Source organism: Chelmon rostratus, chromosome 9 (genome assembly GCF_017976325.1).
Source record: "Chelmon rostratus isolate fCheRos1 chromosome 9, fCheRos1.pri, whole genome shotgun sequence".
NCBI lineage: Eukaryota > Metazoa > Chordata > Actinopteri > Chaetodontiformes > Chaetodontidae > Chelmon > Chelmon rostratus.
This window is the reverse complement of record NC_055666.1, coordinates 8,090,195-8,109,472: the sequence shown is the minus strand read 5'-3', so window position 1 is coordinate 8,109,472 and position 19,278 is coordinate 8,090,195. Positions and strand designations below refer to the sequence as shown.

The 19,278-nt window shown below is 44.4% G+C and overlaps 2 protein-coding genes across 2 annotated transcripts; one reads left to right on the top strand and one right to left on the bottom strand.

The window, feature by feature from the left end:
* Positions 1 to 1,770: 1,770 nt before the first annotated feature.
* On the bottom strand, positions 1,771 to 5,875 carry LOC121612018 (terminal nucleotidyltransferase 5C; the record flags this gene model as incomplete). The annotated part of the gene is made up of 3 exons (XM_041944763.1): positions 1,771 to 2,358; positions 4,873 to 5,172; positions 5,555 to 5,875. Coding segments are annotated over 3 exons (1,209 nt in total), but the record flags the coding sequence as incomplete, so codon positions are not given.
* A 4,513-nt stretch (positions 5,876 to 10,388) lies between these two features.
* On the top strand, positions 10,389 to 14,487 carry LOC121611562 (charged multivesicular body protein 1b-like). The gene is made up of 8 exons (XM_041944174.1): positions 10,389 to 10,416; positions 10,771 to 10,868; positions 10,964 to 11,110; positions 12,422 to 12,490; positions 12,587 to 12,694; positions 12,837 to 12,880; positions 13,265 to 13,337; positions 14,324 to 14,487. Exons 1-8 carry the CDS (start codon positions 10,401 to 10,403, stop codon positions 14,369 to 14,371), a joined length of 603 nt encoding a protein of 200 aa, XP_041800108.1. The 5' UTR covers positions 10,389 to 10,400; the 3' UTR covers positions 14,372 to 14,487.
* Positions 14,488 to 19,278: the final 4,791 nt, after the last annotated feature.

The window sequence follows — 19,278 nt, the reverse complement described above, 5'->3', positions numbered from 1 at the left end:
GTTGCGTAGACGTGCGTCATTCGGGTCCAAACACATCTGAAGGACAGGTGATTTGCGATAAGAGGCCTCACACACACAGAATTTCACAGCTTTGGGTCGCTCTCCTGGGCACCGTTGTGATTTGACGGTCACGCTTAAGTGGATCATCGCAGAGCGCAATCATGGGGAGGAGACGTAAGCTGTACAGCATGTCGTTTTGGGGAAAGTGGAAGGGGTGTGAATGAGAATGGAGCGAAAATACGAGAAAAAAAAGCGCTGTTGGAATTCGTTTTCTCTTTTCGTTTCCCCCTTTATTTTTTATCAAAATGTACATGAATAAACTACAACAAAGGACTACATTAAAGAAGACATCAAAACGGGCAGCAATAACAGGGGTCAACAACTGAACACACACCCAACCCAGCCCCAGGCCCACCCCGTTAACACCCCCAGTGCAGTGAGATAAAGACATGCCAATGATGTCTCACATTTAGGCACTTGATTTTCCCTACCGAACCATCTTTGGTCATAGTTGCTGTTGCACGGCTTTGAACTTAGATTGAAACAGGTTTGAGGTGGATTTGAACTTGTTTCATGTCGACTGCGTGAATTAGAGGATGTTGATTCATGCTGACAGGAGTCACACCAGTTTAAATGTAACTCCTTCGGTTTAGACGGATCTGCGTCTGCTATGTTTAGAGATGACCCAAAGATGGTTATCACCTGACCACCTCCAAAGAGTAAACTTTAGCAGTAAATAAATCAACACTAGATGGTACAGTACTTCACATGATTACAGAAAGGACTCCACAAGGGAAAGGAATCAAGCACTACATCTTAACACAATTTACCTGAAAACAATGCAGTGTATCTGCACACGATATACTGTAATCAATACGCTGTACAGTCTATTGCAAAGGCATTGTTGTTGGCATTTTTCTGTAAGAACTAACCAGTCTGTTTACCACTGAGTATTATCTTGGAAAGTCTTGCAAAAATAGATCAATTTTTATTAAATTAAAAGCCTTTGCTTTAACTTCAGAATGTGATATACTGTATATGTAGCTACTCATGCCTGTCCAACTTTGTGTGCGTACAGTATACTGTATGTTTGTTTGTGTGTGTGCATTTGTGTGTATGTGTTGTGCATGCATGTGTGTGTTCTGATGAACGCACTGTACACACTGGTAGACTTGTCCCTCTGTAGACTTGTGTCCTTTTTTTCAGAATACACCCCTTCAGCAACGGATTAACAGAGTTACATTTAACTGTTTAAGAAGCATAGTAGTCACACAGTATTTGGCAGTGAGAGAACAGTCCTAATTTATCCATGCACAATATCAACCACAGGCAAGGTCCACATTCTGAACAAACCCATTAAGAACAACACAGTAAGAACATGAAAAGAGTGTACAAGAATTCAAGAACCTGGAAGTGTGTTTAATGTGTGTGTGTGTGTGTGTGTGTGAATGTCAGCACAGTTGGTTTCCTAGGGAGACCAAAGGGCTATGACTCATGCAATGCATACAGCATTTTCTGGAATTTTAACAATATCGGAAGAATTATTATTTTCCCCACAAAGCCCAGATAATTAAATATAATCATGTTAGAACGTTACAGAGTACTCTGGGAGTTTACTGTAAAAACCCACTCAACCCCACCCCCATAGGTCTATTATAGACCAAACAGTTTATCCCTGGATTATATTTCCATTCTCCAGCTCTTTCTTCACGGCAAGCACCCTTGCTCCACTGTGTGTTTTGTGTAATTACGTATGTGTTTGTGTGTGTTTTAGACTAGTCCAGTCTGCGTGTGGAGGTGTAAGGGGTACGGCTGGTAAAGCAGAGTTGATCCCCCTTGGGGTATATAGTAGCTGCAGTAGCTGGGTTCTGCTAAATAGGGGGCACTGTGCTCGGCAAGGTATGGGGCGGGCTGGTAGAAGCAGGTCACGTGGTCTGTGTTGGGGATAATGTTTTGCTCTCCTAGAACCTTCAGTGCCAGCACTGTGATCATGTTCAGTGTCTGACGCCTCTCGTGTCCCATCAGACACACTGTGCTGTCGTCTACCACACGACGCAGCGTCATCAGGTACTGGTACTTGCTTCTCTCCTCGCCGATAAAGTGGTTCTTCAAGTAGGACAGGATCTTCCTCTGCTGCTCCTGCACGTCAGGGAAATCGATGAAAAAGCGGGAGCACATGTAGCGCTCCAGGGTCTTTATCTGAGTCTCGCTGGCCGGTCGGTAGTCCCTGACCAACAGGTTGCTGTATTTCAACAAGCCACCACCTCGAATCTCCTCTGGGTTCCTGGTAGCGATCAGGCGGTAGCGCAGGTGGTCCATGGCTGCCTCAAAGTCACCATACATGCTCTCTGCCAGGACCTCGACAGCAGGGACTGAGCCACATGCCTGAGGACCGTTGCTCTGTTCAGGCATGTCTGCGTTTGCCTCGGGGACGTCTTTGTTCTCAGGCACAGAGCTGGATGCCTCGTTGGCTTTCGGAGGGGCAGAATCTCCTGGGCCTGCAGACTGAGATGGAGGCAGCACATGTGAGGTGGAGCTCGGGATTGTGATTGGAAAAGAAACAGGCTCTGCAACCCGAGGCAACGATGAGATATAATCTTCTTCTTTTTTATCCTCCAACTGTAGGAGAGGAATTCCTGGCTGAGGGGAGGACTCTTTAATCTGTTCCTCGCTGTCTGTGTTCAGTATCAAAGGCTCCATGTCTGAAGATACCTGAGGTACAAGGTCCTCTGACTCCACCGGCGGAGTGAGGCAGAGGAGGGGAGGGCTGAGGCAGGGGGATGGGGGGCTAAGACAGAGCGGAGGAGGGCTGAGGCTAAGCATAGGCGGCGTCAGGTAAGGAGATGAGCTGAGGCAGGATGAGGTAGGGCTGAAACTCAGGGGCGGAGAGCTAAAGCTGGTGGCAGGGCTGACGGTGCCGAGCATCGGAGATGGGAGGCAGTGAGACGGAGGGGTCAGACATGGGGGAGGACTGAGGCTGGGTGGCGAGGGAGTGAAGCAGGGAGGAGAAAGACTGAGGACGGGAGGGGTGAGACAGGAAACAGGAGGGGTGACACAGTGGGAAGGGGAGGGTGAACTAAGCGTGGTCTCTTGTGGGCTGCTGTTTGGCTGATTCAAGTCTGTGTTTTTGGTCCCTAGTTCTCTGTTTTCATCTTCATCACTGAGCTCAACCTCTGAGGTATGTGCAGGTTCTTGGGTGTGTGAGCTGGACGTATCAGTGTGTGAAACTAACACGTCCACTGAGTCGAGATGCTCTGATTGTTTGGGTGCAGGGACAGTTTCTCTGGCGGAGGACTGGCTTTGCTCATCGATAGCCACATGGGTAAGCGGTGTCTCTTTTAGGGTCTGAATCCTTGTCTCACATGAACTCTCTGTGACGAGCTGAGGGGATGATGGCTCTTGAGGTATAACAGACACGGGATCTGCAGCAGAGGGGGAGATTATATCAGGGGCTGGATCGGGAGCTGAGGTAAGGTCTAGGTTCGAAGCTAGGTTACTGGAAGGGTTGGGTTCAGGCCCAGGGGTTGTTATAGTAGGGACACTGGTTGATGGAGCACTTCCAGGGTCTGAACTGGGAGCTGTTGGCTTTGGGTTAAAGGCTATCTCATGTTCAGTGCTGGGGCAGGGGTTTGGATCTGGACAGGGTGCTATGACAGGTTCGCTTTCAGAAACTGGACCGGGGTAATGATTGGGGGTAACCTTCCTGCACATCCTCCGGGGGGGCTTGGGAGAGGAGTGTTTGAGCACCACCATGTGAGACAGTCTATCTGAGGCCTTACAAGAGGGAGAAGAGGAGGTCTTTTTGTCGGAAACAAGGCTGGGTGGTGCAGGTAAAATATCCTGAGAATCTGGAGGGCTGACGGTATCAAGTGTGTTCAGTGTTTTATCTGAGTGATCTTTGTGTAGTGTGCTGTGAATCTCCGGTGCATCCTGTGTGCCAGCAGGCTGTGTGTTGTGAAGCGTCAGAGATATGGAAGAGCTGGAGCTGGAACAATCGATACCCTGTGTGTCTTCTATGTTTTTTGCTTCTGATGCAACCTCTTCTGTCACTTCACTTATTTCCGTGTCATTTTCCTTCTCTGCCTGCTCTCCCGTCTCTGTTTCTACTTCTCTTTCATCTGCTAAGTGTGTCTCTATCTGTGCATGTGAAGATGTGCTGGAGTCTGGAGCAGACACATGTTGTGTGTTATCTTCCTCATCACTTCTCTGATCCTCACTGAAACACTTATCTGCACTGTGCCGTTCTTCTGCCAGGTTCAGAGACTCCGTCTGGGATTTGTTTGAGGTTTTTGGCGGCTCGGAGTGTCCCATCTGCTCTGTGAGTTCGTTCTGTTCATCGGGGGGCTTTGTGTGGTCAGATTGTTCTCTCTGGGCAGAGGGTTCTTTGTGATTTGAGTGTGCTGGTTGCTGGCCATCACGGGGCTGGGTTTGCTCTGACTGTTCTACCTTCGTTGAGCTGTTGGTTTCGTCTGAGAGCTCTGGCTCGTGTCTGAGCTCAATCTGAGTTGGCGGTTCGGCTTCCTCAGACGTTTGTTTCTTTACTGACGAAAGGTCTAGAGATGTCTGGTCAGAGAAGTGTGTCTCATCAAAGTGTTCTGACACTTCGTTCAACTCTGCAGGTGTTTTCTCATCGTCATCTTTTTCAACTTCGTCCAGTTTTGTCTGGTTTGAGTGTTCAGTTTGGTGTGAGAGTTCTGTCTGGGACTCCATCTCATGCACCTCATCTCTCTGTTGTGTCTGGCTGACCTGGGCCCCCTCTTCACTGGAAACATCTGTAGCAGCACTCTTCTCTGTTTCTGCAGCAGTGGCCTGTTTGAGCAGAGAGGGAGAGTCTTTATTCTGATTCTCTGCTGGCTGCTCCTTAAGATCAACAGTATTATTTTTGTGCTGTGATTCTTGCTGCATGTAGGACTCCAAGAGACGATCCAGAATGATCTGGAAGGAGTCGACGCTGAACTCAAACTGTCGCCTCAGCACGCTCACAAATTTGAGCTCCAGGTTTTTGCCACTGTTGTTTGAGAGTGAGATGAGGCTCCAGCGGTCATGCTCATTAAAGACCTTGACCATTTTCTGGACGTAGGCCTCCTTCATTGTAGCACTGCTGATACGCTCCCTGTTGACCCCAGCAGGCAGGCAGTCCAGCAAGCAGCCCAGCACTGACTCCTTGATCACCTGGGAGGAGAAGAGGTCAACAATGTGACAGCTAAAACTAATGACTGCAATCTAAGTGTAATATTGCTTGCATCTTTGAACAGAATGTTGTGATGCTCTTGTGGTTTCGTTTTCTCTGTAATACAATTAAGAATATTAATATCAATACTACTGATTCAGCCTCATAGTATAACGTCCTGAAATTAAATTATGGGTAGGACTACAATAACATTATAATCAACATAGCATCTCAAAAAATAAATACATACTATAATAAATACTACAACAGCCTTGAGATATTAGAGATTCAGACAGAGGGGATTGAGCCCCACTTTTCTCTCTTTTAACTCTTATTACATTGACCTGCTTCCTTTTCCTATCCAAAGCTGTACAGTAATCATACCTGGAACTCCTCCTGACTGGGCAGCTCCACTCCAAAGATGATGTCCAGGTCCTTGTAGCTTGTTCCGTTGTCTCGGACGAGGACGTGGCTAGCCGTGGAGCCATTCAGACGAACATCTCTTACGGTGATTCCCTGCTTCTGCAGCCTGGCCCGCACAGCTATGATGATGTCTCGAGGACGCAGCTCCAACGTGGGAAAGTTCCCTCGGCCGTGGATTGGAACCACCTCTGACAAAACCTGATGGAGAACCTCCACCTGCTCAGCGTTCAGGCTGTGGAACCGCTGACTGGATTTGGTTTCAGTCATGCTGTTGCCCTGAAAGGAGAGATGGAGGATGACAATGAGAGTTCATTATAACTCCCCAACAATATGTGCTATGTTTATAACTCTCTCTCTCTCTCTCTCTCTCTCTCTCTCTCTCTCTCTCTCTCTCTCTCTCTCTCTCTCTCTCTCTCTCACACACACACACACACACTTAGCACTCACTCACAGTCATATGCACACTCCCTGCCGGCCTGCTGTCTGCAAGTCACAGCTTGGCTGACAGATTCTCCACAATGCTAATGTAACTGCTGTGTTGACAAGCTGACACATGGAGCGATCCACATAGATGTGCTTTGCATAAATATTCTTCCACTCAATCAACCAGATCACAACAAATTAAGAGGACATATTTGACTGGAATCACAGAATCGGAAACACACTCACCACCCAAACTCACATCAATTAGTCCCTTTATTTACACTCCAACCTCAGTCAGATACAACATCTGGTTCAGCTCTTTTGAAAACAAAAAAGTACTTATACTCAATTATTGTGTAAATGTATGATGTGTAACAATAATAATAATAACATTTAAAGGTAGACTTAATCTTTGTTTATTGCTTGTTTCCACCAGAGGAGCAAGGGTTAAGATGAATGAGTCATCACCAGCAGACTGCATTAATCACACCAACGTCACTAATTAAAGACACACATCTGTTTTTGTGTCCGTGTGTGCAGCACATGATGTGTATACATTACAAACAATGACTCCCACGCACATTCATGTGAGTGCACACAGGCTTTTATATAACACTTTTGTAAACTGTAACACAAATTGGAACAAAGCGGGATTTAATATCAGCCAATTATTTTTGTTTGGCTTTCACATGTTTAATCCTCTTGGCAGCTACACACACAGCAGCCTCTGCATCCAGGCTCCATCAATCAATGTCTACAAACTAGACATATTTTTCAATAAACCAAACAGCATTTGCCTAACCAAGTCTGTCAGAAGAGTCTCTGCTATGTGATTGAGTGTGTGATTGTGGGTGCGTATAAAAGTGTTTCAGGGAGCGAGTGCTCATGTTTGAGTGTGTAACTGTGGTTCATAGCAGCCCATTATGAACCATTGTTTGCTTTAATCAATAGATGTCACTCAGTGCTACAGCTGAATGCTGCTGATTGCTATGATTTGTCAATACTAGCAGGGTAAACATTGGGATACTAATGAGCAGTAATGGGATGCTTTCTGTGAGCCGTTTGTCAGACATCAGAGGGCTACAGTCTGTAACAGCCACAAACAATCTATTATAGGGAGTGTTTATAAATCTTCCAATTCACATTTCAACGAAATCTAAAGAACGCTTTACTCCATAGCATCTGTAAAGCTATAAAAGGTAACCTCGCTGCTCATTCAGAAAGAACTGAGTATGCTCACCAGAAGACAAAGAAGTTGAGTTTGAGAACACAATGCTCAGAAAAAAAAAACGCTGTGGATGAGACATCTGTCTGAGCCCACTTTCACAAGGTGAGCTTCAAGTGCAAAAAAAGAGCAATCATACATCCATAGGTGATAAATACAGTTCCACACGTTGACACGGATCATATAGACAATGAAACAATGTGTTGAAGAGCAGAGCGGCACTGCGGGACTGTTTTCCAGCTAGCCCCTGTATCCCCCCCCCCCCTCCCTTTTCGCGCTTTTCTGCAAACTTGCAGCCTGAGTGACTCATCCAGGCGTATCGGCTCAGCTCACACATAATCTATGGCCACTGAAAACCCAGCAAACCACAGGGTCTCATATACACTGGGCAAAACCCAAACCACACACAAACAATAACGCTCTGTAAACTCAGTTTGCCACTCCAGTATAAAACACATAAAATCAAATAAAAGAATTCTGTCCTGTGGGTAGAAAACTCTTCATAAAACCCACAGCAGCCCTATGTGTCCAGGAATATAATTTAATTATACAGAGGTCTTCTATATATCTAAAATATCCTCTTTCTCTTCCACTTACTGAAACAATTATGATTCCATGAATTGCAGTTAAACAACTCACTATTTGTTGAATTACCCTACAAAATGTAATTTCAGTGTCTACTGGTCAGATATTATGTATAGAATATACAGAGTATAGGATCTTAAAAATGTTACTGCCAAACTTGCCCTGACAATGAAAGAAAAAAATCATTAGAGTTGTTTCCCACTAACTAAAGGTGACAGTTTATCTTCTGTACTGCTTCACAGCCCATCACTACTTAACATTTCCTGGAACTGATCCAGAGCCCTGCCGAATTTCACTGTGCCCTGCTGGTCTTCGCTCTAATCGCCTAATCACGCACTTACTTACTCCTGAGATACCAGGTGAGGGTAATTAACCGCAATTAAGTGCCTGTCAGGGTAAAGGGCAGATGCTCTTCTCTGTGCCAGGATTAAAAACACGTTAGACACCAGCGCGTCTGCTCCATGCAGCCGCACAAAAAGAGCTGAAGGTTCTTACCTGTTGCTGTGGCATTTGAGGGAGCGACTGGCTCCTTGTCAGCGGAATTAAACCTTGAGTATCCACCGAGCTTCAGGTCCGGAGAGTCTTGTGTCTCTTGTACGTGGGTTTGTTTTTCTTTTAAAGTCGCTACCTACTCCGGCTATGCTCGGTGCTGACGCTGCTCTGTCCCTTACAAGGCATACGAGGCTAGAATCTGTGCGCGAGTTCATCCGGGCGCTGTCCAGGAGCTCGCGTGGTGCTGAAATGAGGACTGAAATGAGTCCTCGCGCTCTTGTTTTCTCCTCCGGCCGCCCGGAGCGTAACGCAGTTTCCATAGCGACCTGCCGTCATTCAGTTATGACTGGGGAGTGTGCGCGCGCGCGTGTGTGTGCGTGCGTGCGTGTGTACAGCCGTCTACGGTCACAACAATGACGGTGGAGTAGTGTGTTGTGGTGGTGGCGCGTAGGGCGTTAACAGGTGTAATATAGTTCTAATATGTGCCTCCTTAAAAATAGAGGTTCAAGAGCTAAATTTTGAGGAGGAACCATTAAAGTCTGGGCCTTGTACTGAATGAATGGCTGTCTAAACTCATTATTAAACCGGCTGGATGAGGAAGCACTTTATAGTGTACCTGCCCTGCTGTGTTTGTCGTATAAGTGGGTATTAAAATGGACTAAAATCCCAAATGTTAGCCCATGGCTGTACTGGTGTTAAGGCCAGGACTTCTGTGTTAAGGTTATGGAGCTAGCTCCAACCCCAGGCAGACAAGCTCGACTGTTAAACTGTTAAATTGCCGTTAAACCGCCGGATGCGCTCATCGGCTACTTTGGGGGGACATTTCTTAAACACTTCTCATTCACTTCTTTACTGTCAAGCACACATCATTTTATTTGGTGCTGTGTCCGGACAGACTATCAGCAGATACAGCATGAGTCATCCGTGCTGCTCCCTCCCCCTGACCCAGCCGTTAATCCCCACAACCCCAGCCCCCTTCGGCTGGCCGGTGAACGCACACACCGGAAATCTTTTTTTTTCTTCTGAACAACCGATGATCCTGTTATTCCTCGTGCTGCATTTTCAAGCTTTCTATCCCATCTCTTCGACAACAACTAGCCTAAACCCCTCTATGTTCCCGTCAGATCACAAACCCGTCCCGACTGTCATTCTCTCCATGCAGAACCCAACAAAAACCGTTTACAGATGTTCCATACTCGTTGATGCATCAGAAATCAAGTGAGAGAAATGACTGAAAGCGTTAAGGCAAACAGCGAGTGGTTCAGCAGAAAAGGTCAATTTACTCCTTCACTAAAAAAGCACAAATGACGTCACTAGACGTGTACCACAACCTACCGATACCGGGTACAAACTATTTTTAGCCTGGATGGAACTTGTCTGCTTTGGACACGCGCGCCCGTCCACTTCTCCAGCAGCCGTGACGTAGGAGGCGCGAGCACGCCATGCAAAATCGTGACTGTGTGACGACGGTGAAAGGTGGACTGAAGTTGCTACTGTATTCAAAGATAAAGATACGTCAAGATCGTTCACATGTAATGGTTTAGCCACGTATGTATGAGCCCCGCAATGGTTTTTAGCGAATCTATGTATTTATCCAGAAGGGACGACAAATCATATTGCACATGCATCCATCCGTCTAAAATTATGATATTTGTTTATAATCAACAAATAGGTTCGTTATTAAACACAAAACAGCTTAAAAAAGCTTAAATTTTGTGAATTTCGTACTTCTTAACGTCACTATGCTGCGCATGCGTAACATGAGCGAACATTTTTAAACGTTTTATAGGATGTTTACAAAGTCTTTCTTACCTGAACAATTACAGATTCACTCCCGAAGGAAAAAAAATGTTAAAAGATTACAAGACTGCCGTTTTGACACCAAGGCAAATGCGAAACTGCCCTTCTTCTTAGCTGATGTTAAACAAATGCGGAAGTAAACATCAGTGAAGCCTCTCGCCTCGCTGCAGTGACGAATGTACGCTAGCTCGAGTAAATCAAAACAAACAGCTGTGAGTGGCTGGCTGCTCCTTCGTAGCAGTGTATCACCAGACTGAGTATTTGTCTCAGAAAGAGGCCACCATGTCGAATATGGAGAGTATCCTTTCCTGTTTAGGCTAACAGACATAACGGTAGATACGAGCAGTGGCAGTAACTGGTCAAATGTAAGATGGGTTTGGTAGCTAGTCCTGATGTGCACTAGCTTGTAACTTCTGCCCAGTCATTCAATAATGAGGGAAAAGAATGGTCCGCTAGCTAGCTTGCCTAGCTAATCTGATCATTCTTTGGCTAAGTATTCACTTGTCACGGAAAAAACATTTGTCTTGCTTACAGCTACTTGGTTGCAGTTAGGTGATAACTTTTGGGTGCCTCAGTTTATATTCAGTATATATTTTACAATAACAACGTATTACCATTACTAAAATAAACCATCCCCTGACTAGCCATACAGAACACTTGTTCAACCTCAAGTTTGCTGCCAAGGATCTACAGCGCAACTCCAAGAAATGTGACAAAGAAGAAAAGGCAGAAAAGGCAAAAGTGAAGCAGGTTGGCTTGTTAAATTGTGAATTTACCAAAGACCAGGATCCAGAGAGAGAGGTTGCGTAATTTTTGTGCATGTACCCCCTTTCTTTGTTTCTCAGGCTATCCAGAAGGGTAATATGGAGGCAGCTAGGATCCATGCAGAAAATGCCATCCGTCAGAAGCATCAGTCCATTAACTTCCTGAGGATGAGTGCTCGTGTGGATGCTGTGGCTTCTCGGGTCCAGACTGCTGTCACAATGAACCAGGTCAGGACTGCAGGTGCATGGTTTGTAGAAGACTTGCCTTGCTTTCTGATGCTACGTATAGCAGGTAAATGCCAACCTGTGATAAACATACCTAACATATTTACTGCAAGCACAGATCCATTTTTCAAGATAACCTTGTATTCAAAGAATTACCTGATCATTTCGATTGGAGAAAGTGTGCAGGGGTTTGTACTGTCTGCCGTTGTGAAAAATCAACTCCACCACAAATGATTATTCCATCGTGTCAAACAGCATGCCTGGTCAGCATTGCAACTTCTTTTCTTAGTGTTGTTGTTATTATTCTTGGAATATTTTCAGCCGTAATTGGATAGCAATAGTAGGAAGAGATTAACAGAATTGAGGATGAGAGATGGGCAACAAACTGGTTCCCAGCTGGCTTTTTGTGCAGGGACCTTGTGATCCATGGTCAGCATTTTATCCCCTAAGCCATAGGGACAACCCAACATTGTAACTTCCTGTGAAACAGCAGACCCAGTAGTCAGTCATCAGCCTACCAGATATTTACACTGTGCAGCTATTTTTCAAAGTGTATGTTTTGAACACTTTGAAAACATCTTTTTTCAGAAGGCGGGTAGCTGCAGAGGCAACTATTTTAGGCTAAAAAGTCCAAAGTAGTCTTTCCTTAAGATACACTCAGTCAAGAGTCCTACACAAAGGAGACACAGGGAGTGAGAGTGAGCAAAAAAGGCTAGCAGACACACAAACAAAAAGCCGGCAATTATGTAATGTCATTAGATGTGCCTCGGACTTAAGGCTTTAGACTTTAGCTGCTCGCTCTTGTGAGAGTAACAGCCCCTGTAAATTGCTTTAATTCAGGTTCGCTGTAGGACAGGAGATATTTCATAGAATAGAAGTTAATAGCGTCTATAGAAATGGAAGCATGGTGTGAGATCTTATTGAGAGAGACTGAGAAACACCTCTTGGAGCCTCTGCTGCCTGTCTCATAAAACATTAACACATTACATTCATAATTAACACCTTTATGACAATTTGGTCGACTATTGATTGGTTGGTTTTGAAGAGCTTTATCCCTAATAAGCAGCATCCCTGAAAATTCTGGTTTTAGGCTGAGAGGCAGTCATGGCAAATATCTGGTTTAAAAAGGTAAAAGTGACACCTAGTGGAACAGTATGGATATAGCACTCTAAGCTTGGCCATGTCAAGAGCTATCTCCCTGTCTGACTTCCACTGCCCTGATCCAGCTTTCAGTCACAACAAGTTAGACCAGTAAAAAGTGAGAGGACTACCGAGGCTTCAGCTCTTTATTCTATGTGTTTTTTTTATGTCCAGGTGTCTAAGTCCATGTCAGGAGTGGTCAAGTCTATGGATGCTACACTCAAAAGCATGAACTTGGAAAAGGTAGCGTAGACAGACACATACACAAACAAAGTGAAACAAAATATGTCAATAAAGTTTTAATAAAATAGTAATGTTGTTTTCTGTCTTTCTCTACAGATCTCTGCGTTAATGGACAAGTTTGAAAACCAGTTTGAAACTCTTGATGTGCAGACAGCTCAGATGGAAGACACAATGGGCAACACCACCACTCTGACAACACCTCAGGTAATAAGCACTGTCGTCTCACAACCAGGGCAGACTGTGCTCCTGTGGCTACTTCTGAAGGCAGTCTTAACCCCAGTAATGATTCCAACCCTGAATCATCACATGTTTTTGAAATGCTTGCCTGTTTTGTTTTGGTCTCTAGAATGAAGTGGATATGCTGTTGCATGAGATGGCTGATGAAGCAGGGTGAGTATGACCCATATCACCAAACAAGTTGAAAATAGCAATGACAGCAGCAAAAGCACTGATAAAGGGTGATTATAAATGCAGGGAATTAAAAAACATACTTGCACATTTTAAAAAATAGACCAACCTTAAAAAAACAAGACTCACAAAACAAATTGTACTAAAAGCTTTATTTAATTGACTGTCACTTTTGTATGGAAATCTCAAAAGAAAAACCTCCTTGTAATGCAAAAAGCCCATTAAGATTAATGCGACAATTTTAAGGAAGCTGTGTTGCAAGGTCAGAGCGACTTAATCATCCCCCATTCTCTTGGTTTTCTTTAACAGCTAAGCTGCCAAGCAGAAAACATGGTGAAAATGTTTTCCATTTTTACCTTTGTTTAGGTTGGATCTTAACCTGGAGCTCCCTGCAGGCCAGACTTCCTCGCTGGCTTCATCTGTGGCATCAACAGAGCAGGTAACACATCCGCTCTTATTATTCTGCTGTTATTTTTGGTGTTTTACATCCCAGAAACAGAATTCACACAGTATCTGTCTTGTCTTTGGCAGTTTCATTGGTACACATGAGCTAGTGTCACCCAAATGGAAATTAAAAGTGATACTCCACCGACAAATTCACCTCCTGTACGATTGAGAGGCGGTGTTGTTTGGAACGGTGGCTGTGAGTAGCTTGAATTATGCACAGTATGTAGATTCTACTATTGACAAGTTTTCACAGTGAACAAAAATATTAAAATATCCACAGAAAGCTCTGAAAACACACAGCTCAATCTATTTTTCCAGTCAATTTACATTCTCAGCATGTTCAAATAGTAATTGCTTCAGGGAGACACAGCCTTTGGTGGAGCTTTGGAACGGAATGGAGAGTGATAGTGTGACACAGAAGCAGTATATTTAGCCTCTTTCACCTAAACAATGACTGTGTGGAACTTTGTGATCATACACATCGACAGCGGAAAGGCGGATTATGTGGCAGGAAATGTCTGAGTCGTTCCCGAAGATGATTTCGTACATTTTCCATTAACTCACCAGCGGAATCCATTGTTAGGAGCATAATTCAAGCTGACCACGGCTGCTATTTGTGAGGGAAATAAATACAAACTTTATTGCTTCATCTCTCAAGCCTACAAGAGTTGAGTGATACTCTGAGAAGTATCACTGGAAGTCCAATTTCTCAAGCTGCCCCATTGATAAATGGTCCTTTTTTTTTTTTTTTTTTACTTGAGGCACCTAAACCGAAACAGGGTTTCTATGTTTTGCAAGTTCATAGCAGCTAATAGTACATGTAATAAAAGAAAGATGTTTTGGGTTGTAAAACTGACTCAATCTGAGAGGAAATATTTGTCTCAAAACACTGCACGGCTGGCGTTTGCAAGAGCAGAACGATTTCATCTTTGGCTAGAGCTTCCCCTGACCGATTTACCTGCTGTGCGTTGTCACCAGGATGAGCTCTCCCAGAGGCTGTCCAGGCTGCGAGACCAGGTGTCATAATGATGCAGAAGATGACGCGATCGGGAGGAGGGAGAAGAAACGGGGAGAGAAAAAGTAGAAAGTAAACAAATAAGGTGCCATGTGCCTGCAAGCTCTGTGCCCTCCTCTGTGTTCCAGGTTTGTTCTTTTCTGGAAGAAATGGAATATTTACATGCTGGTCCAAACCGTATCCCACGCAGCCCTAACATATTAATGTTAATTTGCACTCTCATATTCAACATATATTCTAATTATTTATTTTTTATAAATAGGACACTACTGTGCTGTTATGTTTCTTTATTTTAAGGTGGCACACCTTGAAAAAGGAACAATTGTGTGTTGTTGAATCGCTAATACCTCATTTCAATATATACTATGTATAAAATGCAAAGAGCAATATATTTAATTATTGTGTATGTATTTATTTACTGACTGACTGAATGGGTGTTGTGAAGAGCATGCTTGTATTGCAACTATATTTGGAATATATGGAATATTTTTAATTTTCTGCATGTAGCAGTGACCACTCTACTGGCTCATCATGCACTTATATGCAAAGAGAGAGTCATTAAAAGGGTTTTTAACACGTTTTACTTGTCACATTTTTTCAGTCAGTTCGGTGCTGTGTCTCGGCCAACGTATGCATTCCTGCATACTTCTCTGTCCCTCCTTTTTCCATCTTACCCCTCCTGTTTCTCTCCTCCAACAGGGAACAGATGAGAGGTCAAAGGTGTCACCTGTAGAGGAAGCGGCCCTCTGCCGCTCGCATGCCACTACCTCATTACACACATACACACACACTCACACACACACACACACACGTTGAATTCACCATATCCCAAGGGGTAGGCGAGACTCAGCTGGGAGCCATTACAGGTGCTGTCCAAGCACACACAAATATCTATACATGAGCACAGCCGCAGCCCTGTAGCTGATGGGAGTCTTCCAGAGTGACACTCGGCCACCTCTGACCCTTTTTGCGTCCTTCCTAATCATCATCAGCACACACTTAACTACATTCACAATCATCATCAGTGCCCCTAGACTGACACAAGTCTCTATTTTGCCTATTACACACATACTTCTTCAAGTTCTCAGACGTTTTAGTTATCCAAGAAACACTGACCCCGGCGATCCAACAGCTGTCAGTCATTTCTGCCAGGAGTTAGATCACCTGAAATTAAAATTCCATGTCTCTTTGCTGTCAGAGCCACACAATCTATTTGGTAAGTTTCGTTTTAAATCTATTTTTAACCTTCAGCGGTCATCTCTTTAAGTATGATTAAAGCCAGGGGAGTCTTTCGTGGTCTGTTTTTCTCTCCGCTTTGTGCATCTCAACATGTGCAGGGATGCTTCTTCCAGATGTGCTGGAGACAGCTCCTGTATGAGCACTGCCCTGTGGCTGAAACCTGTGTTTGTATACGTGCATGTGTGTGTGTGTGTGTGTGTGTGTGTGTGTGTGTGTCAGGTGTTGATACCTAGTGGCGTTCTTCCACAGGAGTGTTACTTGCTGACAAGCAGAGATCCGGTAGGTCGGTGGTCCTGTCCCTGTCCCCATGGCCAACCTGTCTGCTTCTGCAGGGATGGGGGAGCTGCTCAGAGACACACACACACACACACACACACACACACACACTGGCTCGATGAAACAGCTCTAATTACAAGAAGGGAGATTGGTTAGACTTTTACATGATTCACACGCAGGATGTGAAACTGTCCAGACAGTAAGTCACGCGCTGGGAGCAGGAGAGGATACAGGCTGCTAAAGCCCAGTATTTTATCTCAAGAATGACATTTTCTGTAAAAACAATTACTTGCATTTGATTTGTTATACGTCATTGAAGTCTGAATGTTTTGGACTTTTGGTCACACAAATTCGGACAAGTTGTGAGCTTTTGATAAGCATTTTCTTACTATTTCTTGACATTTCATAGACTGAAGGATTAATCAATCATCAAAACAATTTGATGATAACTCATAGTCTTCCTTGCACTTAAATGGTGAAGTTCTTTCTTGAAAATTCCCATTTTCCCTATAATTAGTACCAAATTACATAGTTCTTTCCAGCAAATTTTCGGAAATGATGAATATATTTTTAGAACATTACTCATAACAAAATATAGCACTACCAGATGTACTTATATGAGCTCACAAAAATCTCTGCTGCATATTTATAGTGTATACAAGTGGTTTCATCTGATACAGGCCTTACACAAGAGAGACAACCTGGTATATATAGAAGACTATTTTATAAATAGTATATATCGTATTTTACAAAAAATGTGTATATTGCTTTTTTTGTTGCTTATATTCTTTGTGATACACAGTTCAAAGTTGTTTTTATGGTTACAGTTCAACCCCCATTTAGTTCCAGTGTATCATCAGTTGAGTGAGTGTAGACAGTAAAGAGACTCAACATCTATTTAAGGTGGAGTTTGAGATGGAAATGCTTCACATGATGAGGTTGCACAGGCTCTTTCCCTCTTTTCCTCTCTTTGTCTTTCTCCCTCCTCCTCAGCCTCCTATTTGAAATATTCTATTACTATGTGTGAAGGGTCAGGTCAAACACAGGAAGCCGAGCTGATTGGTTCTACTCGGATATCGATGAGCATGTGTGACCAATCGCTGCTGCCCAGGGCTTTCCTCAGTCTCCATCTGCTGCTGCTGCTGCTGATAAGTGTGTGTCTAATCGTTCCAGCCCAAGGCTCTCCACAGTTTCCACTCACCTCTTGACCATTGCTTCCTGTCAGATGTGTTAACGCTGCTTTTAATCAGTTTTACTGTCTCGTGCACACACATACGCACACGCGCCGCTACAGCTGGCCCTATCCATCCCTGCTCTGCAGAGCACGCCTCATTAAGATTTCACCTCACCCCATCACCCACCCTGGTATCTCTTACCGTCAAACAACCCGTGAACATGGACATGTAGCCTTGTCGTTTACTCTTTATTGAGGCTGTCTGCCAGTCTTTGTGTCTGCACACATGAATGGCAGTAGTATGGAGTATGTGCCACGCTTCTTTATTAATTTATAGTTCATCACCTCACATTGGCAACTGTGGCCAAACCCACAGGAGTTCTCATTTACACCACGTGCTTCAAAACTGCAAAAACACTTCATGCCTTTTTTGCTTTTCCTGGTTTGGCTCTCTGGAGTGCCTAAAACCAGCAAAGCTAGCAGCTCAGCTAGAAAGAGTTGTCTCAACAATTATGGGATGGATTGTCAATTTGGTTCTGGCATTCATGCTCCTGCCGGGATGAACTGTAATAGCTTTGGTGATCCCTTAGTGATTCATCTTCCACCATCTTCAGGTCAAACTTTGAATTTGTCCAACACTTGGGTTTATTCCCATCAGCCTGAACTGGAGCCCACAGGGTAAACGTCAGAATGCCAGCTGTGTGCATGTTAGCATGCCGACATTAGCATTTACTGTGAGTACAGTCTCACAGAACTCTGTGACTTTAAAATTATAAAATTAATCTTTAACATGTGATATCTTCATTTATTTTTCTTATAAAGAAGTACACAGTATGCTCAAATGCATTTTAAATGAGACGTAATCACAGTAAATCACTTGTGGTTCTATTTTCTCTCTTACCTGCAAACTTTCACCCACTTATTTCTGATTTAATGTGCTAATTACAAATGCAATGTTGTGTCTCACTTGGCTGGTCATGTTAATTGACTGTGGAGTAACAGTGGAGTCGAAGGGGTTAATAAGGTGTTGCTCTGTAGTTGTTGACTACATGACTGTCTCCTGACAATATTGAGAGAAACAGGAAGAGAGCACATCTATTAATAGGATTTATACCTCTGGAATTACATTATTATTATACCAGTGGATGTGTGTGTGTGTGTGTGTGTGTGTGTGTGTGTGTGTGTGTGTGTGTGGTGCATATGGTAAAACACTCTGCAGGTCTGCCGTTAGTCACACTCCCGCGTCTCAAATTGAATTAGCGTTGACAGCGCACAGCGCCAGCCGCGTGTATGTGTGTGTGCACCGAGGGCACTAGCTGTTGGCAAGCTGTCTTTGTGTGTGTGTGTGTGTGTGTGTGTGTGTGTGTGTGTGGGTGTGTGGGTGAAACAGAGGAGAAAGAGGGCCTTCCCTCCCTGAAATCAATTAAGCGAGTATAGGTTTGTAGTTGGGGGTTTGAGGGGGGCACATCCTGTAGAGGGCAGCGCAGACAGACAGCACCATCTGGGGCAGCAGGCGGGTCGACCCGGGGTTGAGACATGAAAGAAGCAGGGCAGGGATAAGAGGAGAGGAGAGTACAGGCCAGCCTTAAATCACTCTTTTCTGCGCACCCCGTACCCTCACCCCAGCCCCTCATCTGCCATCCGATACATCAGCCACGGAGCATCATTCTCACTCAATCACTCTCTTTCTCTTTCTCCTCACTCGGCCCTTTCCTTATTTCCCCCTCTCTCAGCTGTATCTGTCTCAGGAGTGATAACCTGTCATACACAGGAAGCAAAAAGAGGTAAGAACGATCTATCCCTCTGTCAGAGATCGGGGCAAAGAGAAAAAGAATATCTCACATCTCTTGTTCCAAAAGGGTTGATTTATAGGTCTGTATTAAATAAAACCAATGCCAGAGAGTGCCTCTCTTTCTCTCTCTCTCTCTCTCTCTCTCTCTCTCTCTCTCTCATACACACACACATGCACCTGTAGAATCCCCCTCAGCTCCATCAGACAGCGGAAGGAATTAGCAAACACACTCTCTTCGAGGGGGAGGGGTGGCCCTGGATGATGGACAGCCAGGGTCAGAGTGTGCGTTGTGTTTGTTGGTCATGAGCTGAGTGCTGACAGGCCTCTTCCAGCCACCCTGCCCTCCAACACACAGCTCCATTGATGACGGGAGAATCAGCTGAACAGGAAAGCGAATACAACAAGACGCCGTGGTAAAGCGTAATCATTCATGTGAC